Here is a 9,597-nt window from a genome sequence, read left to right on the forward strand (position 1 = left end):
AAACCAAATGTGTTCACTTTCCACAACGGAGCCCACAAATTTTGCAAGATTCTTCAATCTGAAGCCGGTCTCTTCGAACTTTCCTTTTATTCTTCTTCAATATTTCACTGCGACCATTGAAAATACACACTAAAATACACGTCCACAGCTATCAGCAGCCACCTTTACTCAGGTTTGATTGATGACCTGTCTAAATTTCCCTGATAGATATATGTTGGTATTTGTTCTTGGATATATATTTGGAATTAAGATAAGAGCGTATCTGGAAGTTGTCTTCGTTGGGTTCTAGTATATGTTTATTAGCCTTTGGTGGGTTTGTGCTAGTTTTTTTTTTCTTTTGAGGGGATTAAAATTAATTTGCGAGTCTCATGATATCTAAAGTTTAGAGGGCGTGGTGTGATTTGGGGGTTGGCCTTTAGTATGGTATTGGTCAGTCAAGGCGTGTGGCAGGATCTTCATAGTTCCTGGATAATGAATTAAAAGTCTGATCGAGATAATATCTGTTTTGGTCTGGCTTTTCCATGAGTATCCTGAAGTTTATTGTGAATTGATGTTTTTTGGTTTCTGAGGTTCAAATGTTCCCTTTTGTCGCAGCTGCTTGACCCCTGACATCCTTTTTAGTTTGTTTGTTTGAAGGGAAACTTGAGGTCAAGGGAGAAGATTTTAATTCCCGTTTTGAGCTATCACACTTTTGCTTCAACTGTAATGTAAGAAAATTGGAAGTGATTTGGAAATTTGAGGTGCCGATTTCATCTTTCGCTTCATCAGTCTGGGATCAGTTTGTGGAGATTTTGAAGTTGAATTGACAGTTACATTTTGAGATTGTTCCTGAATCTGGCTGGCTTGATTACTGTAAATAGGGTAAAGCATATGTGATCCGACCGCTGCATATCTTTGGATTGCCCAACTGTATCTTGTCTAATGTCCTGCTTACTTTTGGAGATTCATAGCCGAGGATGCCTCTTCTATCGTTGCGTTTGAAATATGGAATCTTTATGCAACTCTTCGCTGAAAATTGCATTAATTTTTTTAAGTCTACTTGTGCTGGTAAAATCTCCCATAATATCTGCTTCGGAGTTTTCGAAGCAGCGGAAGGCATGTGGAAAATTCCATGTTAGACACTCAGGTGATTTTGGCCATGAATTGTTTTTTGTAGATGGGAAATTGGTGGACAGATATGTATTCTGTGATGCTCTGGAAGACGATTATACGAGACATTGCTTCTTTACAAGAAATATTGGAAAACAGTATTGTGAGTTGGATTTTGCAGTAGGTATGCACCATCTTACAATTTTCACTTATTTTTTTTCATTAGTGAATTTTATTTACCGTTCATAATCTCATTTATTAGATTTGATAAAACTATCACTGTTGTAAAGCCGGTCTTATATCTACTGTATCCCAGAAAAGTTGAATTCGCACGTGGGAAGAAAAATTTTAAAAACTGTGGTTAGAGAAGAAAGTGGTGGACATGATAACAATAAAACATCTCAGCATGGTAAAGATAATCACACTGAAATTTCTCTATTGAATCCCAGAATGCTAGCCATGGCATTGCCTGTTTTCTTTGTTTTAAGTTGTGCCTTAGTTTGCCCATGCTTCCAAGCAAGGAAAAGGGAAACCGGACACACCGTGCTCTCAGAGGAGCCTAATTCAAGTGAGTAGAATCAGTTTTTTTAATTATCCAGTCTTTACATTGCTTTGTTGTAAATTGAATCTTCTTGCCTTCATAAATCCAGTTTAATGACAGTTAAATTGGTCATTGGATTGGACAATCATTTTTAGTCTTGGAAGTCCTTTTTACTCGTTTGGAAATTTTTTGGAGCTGCCTGCACACGATCAACGAGTTGTCCATTTGGCATTTCACATATATAAGCCGCTCATAAAATCTCGCTTGTCTGTGTGTTTGTGCATGTACTCAGATGCACAGCACTTTTGGTGAAATAATAATTTCTCCACACCTTACATGGTTTTCTCTATCCCTGCAGTTGATTCAGTTTCATCTTTAGAAAGGAATCCCATGTTTGAAAAGTTTCCAGGAAGTCCACTGAGAGTACCGCCCAGTCCATTGAGAGTGCCGCCCAGTCCATTGAGATTTTCCATGTCACCAAAACTTAATAGGCTTGGATCTGTCCATCTAAATATGAGCCAAGTTGCCAGGGCAACAAAAAATTTCTCACGAACTTTGAGGATAGGTGAAGGAGGGTTTGGAACGGTCTACAAGGCTGAGCTACCGAATGGCCAGGTTGTTGCCATCAAACGAGCAAGAAAGGTACAGATTTACTTATCTCTATATTAACCTAATTTTGAGCCATCTGCTTGAATCATGTTTTCGCTACAGTAAATAATCATAACAGTAATTGCTGAAAGGCATGTTCTCAATGTGGGTGGTGAAGAGGAGTCTGTTATGGAAATTTACTGATTTCTTTCTCTGTGAATTTATTGGTCCAGAATTCCATCCCCACTCCCTACATGTATAGATCATTAGCTGTATTTATTTGGACATCACTTATTTCACCTGGGGCTGGACAACCCTTTGCTATTATTTCAAATGCTATCTGTTTATAGTTGATACGTATCAACTTTCGTATGGATGATGTTCAAAGTAATTTTTTACCCCCTCATGTATGTCTAGTGATGAGTAAATAGATATATAAAAAAATTGCCAATAAAATATGTCTTAGCTATGATCCTCTATCTGATATCTTTTTTTCTTTTTGGCTTGAAAACAAATGATGCAACAGGTTGAAGCTCTGCAGAGTGAGTTTAGGAGTGAAATTGAGCTTTTGGCAAAAATTGATCACCGAAATCTAGTCAAGCTACTTGGCTATGTTGAAAAAGGGAATGAACGATTGATTATCACAGAATATGTGCCAAATGGTACACTTAGAGAACATCTTGATGGTAAAGCTTTTTAGATCCTACAATGTCGCCAATATTCCTTTTGTAGTTACAGAAATATAATGCAGTTTTTGTGCTAATATTTACTTGGTAGGTCTTAAAGGAGGGAAGATATTGGATTTTAATCAGCGGCTTGAAATTTTGATTGATGTTGCTCACGGCCTGACATATCTCCATTTGTATTCTGGTAACAACCATTTCTACATGGTGTGTTTGTTTCGGAACCTCCTTATATATTTGAAAAAGAAAATGAAACGTATTATCTGGTTAATTATTGTTTACTTTAATGTAGAGAAGCAAATTATCCACAGAGATGTCAAGTCCTCAAATATTCTGTTGACTGAGAGTGTGAGAGCCAAGGTTGCAGATTTTGGATTTGCCAAGCTGGGAGAAGACTCGGACAAATCGCATGTATCAACCAAAGTAAAAGGAACTGTTGGTTACCTTGATCCTGAGTATATGAGAACAAATCAACTCACAACCAAAAGCGATGTTTACTCATTTGGGATATTGTTATTAGAAATTTTAACTGGTCGTCGACCTGTGGACTTGAAGAGACCACCTGAGGAGAGGGTGATGATTAGATGGGTAAGCTTCTCTCTGTACCTGACTTGGTTATTTGCCATAATCATTGTGCAAAACACAATTTTCTTGATTTTGCCCTTTTGGACGCCATAAATATTTGAAGTGTTAACTTTCAACAATGTGGTCTGACTTCTTACAATATCTCCTATGCTTAAGAACATCTGAAACTAACCGAAGTGGAATAAATCTGACTCGCTTCTTTAATTTGCTTTAATAATAAGATCTTGAAGTCAAACTTTTAAAGAAATTCAAAATTGTTTGCCTGCTAAATTTATTTATTTATCGCAAAAAAATTTCATGGTTTTTAACCTGAACAACTTGGATCTTGTTTGCTGAACTCATTACTTGGAATGAATGTTGTGCAGGCTTTCAAGAAATACAACGAAGGAAAATTTTCGGATTTGTTAGACCCTTTGATGAATGAAAATGTAGATGATGAAATACTGGCGAAAATGTTCAGCTTGGCCATTGATTGTGCAGCGCCCACACGAGCTGATCGTCCAGATATGAAAATAGTCGGGGAGCAGCTGTGGGGAATTAGGATGGACTACTTGAGAAATGAAAGGAGATAGATATCGAGATGTCCTAAAGTAAGATACTCAGTGCTCATGTTGTATACTCAGTTGTCCTTGTTTGATAGGAGATTATATTCAGAGGTTGTATCATTTTTTCAGATTTCAGATTTATAGATCACGTGGATGGCAGTTTTAAAATCTTAGTACTGAATTGTTTATTGTTCACGTTGTCTTTATAAAAAATGACGGTTTCCAAGATTTGTATATGTTTATCTAGTTTAATGTACTCGCATCTTGTTGTGGTGAAAGTTTGGGGTTTTGGTTGCTTTGCCTTTTGGGGAGAAATCAACCGTATATGTTTTGGAAAAAAAATATTTGTATATCATTCATGCCTTTTTTGGCTGACACTCGTGTGGTTAGTTCGACGCTGCCTTTGGGTCAAAGGTGATTGAATGATTATAAGGGCTATCATATCATTTTTTAATCTAAGAGCCTATCCAATTGTTACAAGGGGAGTGCTGTCATTTTTTTATGTGATGATATATTGGATAACGTGAAAAAATACATGTAACTCGTTTACAATTATTGAATAAATATTTTAACTTTTGTCTCAAAGTCAGGGTTGTGAATAAATCATACCCATGTACGGTTAGTGTATGAATCAAGCACGAGATGTCAGACATAAAGCAAAACTATTTCTTCTGAACCAACCAATTTGTATACATATAAACATCCATCCTTGTAGCTACCACATTGGTATAATCCGTATATTGCTAGATCAGTTACCATATATTATTGAAATAAAAATAATTTTAGAAGTATACGAGTCTTGCGAGCGAGCATGTACATACAAACAAACAAACAAACACCCTATAATTTCATTGCTATGAGCTGTGATCTACTAATGCACTACTACAGGAGAACGAAATAGGGAATCTAAGGTTGAAAGCACTATGGCACTATGCCATGTATCCATTTCAAGAATTCTAACAGCTCTAATACCGTAACAAGTAGAGCCCTCTCTCAAGTCAGAACTCTCTAAAATCCAATGAGTTGTGAGTTGCCAATCAAATCGTTTTGCCCACTTTCCTGAGTTCTTGGATCCTCAAACTATCGATGCAAACAAAGAGTCATTGTGCTCGAGTGACCTCTCTGGCTTTCTGTTGTGGAGAAGTGGAGCAATATCATATCCATTTATGTTTTTCTTCTCTCTGGGTGGACTCTTTTGGCTACACCGGAGCAATATTTGCAGAGCATCCCTCATATTTGGCCTGTTCGAGGGAACACTACCAGTACAGATAATCCCCAGTTTAAGCACACAGACGATTTCCTCCATGTACTGAGCCTCCTTTATATCCTCATCCACTGCATCGGCTAAATTTTTACCTTCTTGAATGTGCCGCCAAGTCCATTCAACTAGAGACGTGGTCTCATCTCCATTGTGAGCTTCCCTCCCTGATACCAGTTCAAGTAGGATGACTCCAAAGCTGAATACGTCGATCTTTTCATTCACTCTTCTCGTTTGAGGGTACTCTGAAATTTTTTGTGAACAGCTGATTTTTAAAAGGAACTTTTGTAAGGAAATTTTTTTTGAGAAAGCCGAAGAAAATGAGTACCTGGAGCGATATATCCAATGGAGCCAGCTACAGCTGACATGGTGTTCGGCTCAGAATTCTTCATCAACGTTCTTGCTAGACCAAAATCTGCAATCTTTGCATTGAATTCTGAATCTAGTAAGATGTTACTTGATTTCACATCTCGATGGATGATAGGCGGTGAACACGCGTGGTGCATGTAGAATAGACCTTGAGCAGCTCCAATGGCAATATGTAGCCTCTTAGGCCAGTCCAATACCACATGATGAACTGAATCTGAGGAAGAATAACGTCTCTTTTTTCCATGAAGCCATCTATCCAGGCTACAATTTTCCATGTACTCATAAACGAGAAGTTTTGATTCCTCACTCGAGATGCAGCAGAGTAGTTTCACTATGTTGGAGTGTTTAATCGAGCCAAGTATCTTAACTTCTGCTAAGAATTCTTTTTCGAGTTTCTGATCCAACTTCGTTGTATCCCATATCTTCTTAACCGCAACAAACTCACCTGATTGACGAATGGGAACACGATAGACTTTCCCAGACCCTCCACTTCCAATTAGATTGTTATCTGTCAAGCTAGATAATATGTTTCTTTCCGTGAAGCTTAACCTCTGGAATGAGGTGAGTTTCCAAGTCGAATCTGATATATCCTTTCTCTTTTGATAACTTCTGAACAAAAAGAAAGCGTACAAGATAGCCACGAGGAGTGCAAGTGCTGCTATACTTGAGAATGCAGCAACAAAATGAGATGAAATTTTTTTCGACTTTTTGGTCTGACTATTACATTGGCTGAGACCTAGTGAAGGGTTATTTGCGCAAAGTCCGGTGTTGTTCAAGAAACTGCTGTCAAAAGCTGCATTTTCAAACTCGTCTGGAATTTCTCCATAGAGCTGATTGGATGAGAGGTTGAGTGAAGTTAACTTCAAACGTCCAATTTCAGGTGGGATTTTCCCCGAAAATTTGTTTCTTGACAAGTCCAAGTCCAATAATAGTGGCAAAAAACCTAGTGATTCAGGGATTTCACCAGAGAGCTGGTTTCCGCTGAGATTCAGGAGTGTCAGAGACTTCCAAGAGATCATATTTGATGGGAGATAGCCAGAAAGCTCATTTCCATCCAACGAAAGAGTCGCGAGAAACTGAAGACCAGTCAATTCTTGAGGAATCACACCACTCAACAAGTTGTTACTTGCTTTAAACTCCCTCAAATTCTCCCATGAAGATATTTCAGTTGGAATTGGACCGGAAAACTGATTGTTCTCCAGATCGAGCAACGATAATTGAGGGCTGATTTTAGTCGGGAGCTGACCAGTGAAATGGTTGTCATTTAGCGTCAACAGTGACAAATCTAATGATGTCCATAACCCATCTGGGATTTCACCAGAAAGACTGTTTTCATGAACGCCAACAGCTTTCAAACTGTTGCAATCACCCAGAGACTGAGGTAATTCACCGGACAAGTTATTATTATAGGCAGACACCCCTAAAAGTACCTTCTTATCACACAGATATTCGGGCAATTTACCAACAAAGTGGTTTTCAAATACTTCAAATTTTCTGAGCATCGAGTATCGTCCAAAATCTGGAGGCAATTCGCCTGATAGATTATTGCTGAACAGCTTGAAATCCATAAGCTTGGGCAATCTACCAATACTTGGTGGTATTTCACCAGATAATTGATTGTAAAACAAAGCCAAACCAGTAAGGTTATTTAACTTTACAAAATCATCCGGTATTGTCCCTGTCAATTTATTGCTTGAAAGATCAAGAACCTGCATGTTCAAACATTCAATCCTCCGAGGAATGGAACCAGACAATCCATTTTTGAAAAGAAACAAATTTGTTAAACTGTCAAGAAGAAAGAGATCATCTGGTATGCTACCATTCAAGCCATTAACAGATAAGTCAAGAAACTCCAGAGCTGACATGTTCCCAATACTTTGAGGGATTTCTCCGATCAAGTTTGCTTCTGTCATCCAGAAATTCTTCAGTTTCTTTAACTGAGTGAAACTTGACGGGATTCTTTGTGGTAAAAACCCATTAAGACTCAAGTCAAGCTCTTCAAGATTCGACAGGTCGCCAATACCTTGTGGCAAAGAACCATTAAACAAGTTTCCATAGAGATGAAGAGTTGTAAGACTTGTGAGGCTCCCAATGGCTGAAGGGATATCGCCACTGAAATGGTTGTATCCTAAGTCTAAGTACTGAAGCCGAGGCGAGAGCCGGTTAATATCATCAGGTATTGCTCCAAAGAATGAGTTATTAGAGAGGTCTAAATACTCAAGATTGGAACAACTGTAAAGAGCATCAGGGAAATAGCCAGAGAAAGAGTTGAGTAGAAGATTAAGATACGTGAGGCTACTAAGGTCGCATATGAATGCAGGGATTGTCCCGACGATAGTTCGATTCTTGATCTCTAGTTTCGTGACGGAGCCATTGGTGCAAGTGATTTCAGACCAGGTGCAGTGGTCCGATGAGGGTGTCCAGTGACTAAGGGAAGGGGGATTGGACCAGTTTTGTTTCAGTTGAAGCAATGTGTTAAGTTCTTGATTGGGATCAGAATTTTGCGCGTTTCCATCGAAGGGTAGAGCGAAGAGGAGGAAGATAAGAGTAGAGAGGAGGTGGATATGGGAAGGTGATAGGGTTGTTTTGGTCATTTTTTGAGGTGAATTTACAGTGCATGTGTAGTTGAAGAGTTTTGAGAGGGAGAAGACGAAGATGGAAGAAGTAATATTGCGGGAATGAAGTCGGGAAAAATTAAAGGATATCACTGTTTGACTTGGAAAACCTTGTTTGAAAGTTCAAACAACCTTGTCATTACAGTTTAGATTTGGATAAATTACATAATATCCATTTTTATTCTAGAAAGTTTTATTCATATTATACTGATTTGTTAATAATAAATAAGGCCATATATTTTAAAAAATCAAGGAATTCAAAGAAACCCAATTTCATTTTTATTTTTGAGATGAGATGAGTTTGTTATATTATATAATTGGTGTCTAACTCTTGAACATCGTCTCAAAATTAGGATTTTGATGTCGAATAAACTATAAGTAATTGATACAAAATATATATTTTAGTGTTTATAATTTGTAAACTTTTTAAAACATTTTAATTATCAATTATTTACTAAAGCACTTTAAACAAGATATTTTTTAGAATTCGAATTTAAAATTAAAAAAAAAATAGTAGTACCCAGTACCCTCTCAAAGTCTACGGGAGCATTACAAGGTGATTTACGTGAAGTCTTCAACTTTCTTTTCGGATTTTAATTTATAGGTGAATTTTGTTTCCCCCTTTTTTTGACATTTCAATTAATTAACATGAACCACATTAATCGTAAGAAAGGCAAAATTATATTTGACAAACTATTTCAAAAATAACTTTTCAAAGATAACTGATAATTAAGATGCCGTATAAGTATTTTTAAATTTAGAGTGAAACAAAAGATTATTTTTGTACACATAAATTTACATGGACTTTGTAGTAGTGTTGATTTTGAGTTATTTTCTTACTTGGAAAACTATAGTTCTAAAACAGAACTTGAAGGCATGTTAGAGTAATTTTTTTAAAAAAAGCAAAAACTCATGTGAAACGACCTCACGGATCGTATTTTGTGAGATAAATCTCTTATTTGGGTCATCCACGAAAAAATATTATTTTTTATACTAAACATATTATTTTTTACGATGAATATCAGTAAAATTGACCGGTCTCATGGAACGAGTGGAATTTGCAGCAGGCCAACGATATTCACAAAACAACACACGAAACGTTAAAAGAAGTAGATTTTAGAAATTAGGTTGCCTTTATTGACCGAAGACCGTTAATGTTAAATTAAAAGATTGACTTTGACCAATCATGGTGGCCCAAAAATTTTACAAAAAAAAAAAATTAAATACTTGGAAGAAATACTTTGATTTTCTAAACAAAATGCATGGAACTTGAGTATTATTTTATTGGAAAAATAAAGATAAATAAGGCTGACGTAATGTCTTA

General features: G+C 36.9%; 2 protein-coding genes across 9 annotated transcripts; one reads left to right on the forward strand and one right to left on the reverse strand.

The window, feature by feature from the left end:
- The first annotated feature begins 8 nt into the window (after positions 1–8).
- LOC142540072 (calmodulin-binding receptor-like cytoplasmic kinase 3) lies at positions 9–4,329 on the forward strand. 8 transcript variants are annotated; one of them, XM_075645963.1, is made up of 9 exons: positions 9–172; positions 622–707; positions 861–1,273; positions 1,406–1,657; positions 1,989–2,272; positions 2,745–2,904; positions 2,996–3,088; positions 3,194–3,489; positions 3,852–4,329. In XM_075645963.1, exons 3-9 carry the CDS (start codon positions 985–987, stop codon positions 4,056–4,058), a joined length of 1,581 nt encoding a protein of 526 aa, XP_075502078.1. In that variant the 5' UTR covers positions 9–172; positions 622–707; positions 861–984; the 3' UTR covers positions 4,059–4,329. The 8 variants fall into 8 exon arrangements, with proteins under 8 accessions (XP_075502078.1, XP_075502079.1, XP_075502072.1 ...); XM_075645964.1 differs by having other exon boundaries at positions 637–707; XM_075645957.1 differs by having other exon boundaries at positions 595–1,273.
- A 395-nt stretch (positions 4,330–4,724) lies between these two features.
- LOC142540073 (uncharacterized) lies at positions 4,725–8,409 on the reverse strand. The gene is made up of 2 exons (XM_075645965.1): positions 5,618–8,409; positions 4,725–5,534 (listed from the first exon to the last, which is right to left on the reverse strand). The coding sequence occupies exons 1-2, from the start codon at positions 8,250–8,252 to the stop codon at positions 5,107–5,109; spliced, it is 3,063 nt and encodes a 1,020-aa protein (XP_075502080.1). The 5' UTR covers positions 8,253–8,409; the 3' UTR covers positions 4,725–5,106.
- Between the last annotated feature and the right edge of the window lie 1,188 nt (positions 8,410–9,597).

This window comes from Primulina tabacum, chromosome 3 (assembly GCF_025594145.1).
Source record: "Primulina tabacum isolate GXHZ01 chromosome 3, ASM2559414v2, whole genome shotgun sequence".
Taxonomy (NCBI): Eukaryota; Viridiplantae; Streptophyta; class Magnoliopsida; order Lamiales; family Gesneriaceae; genus Primulina; species Primulina tabacum.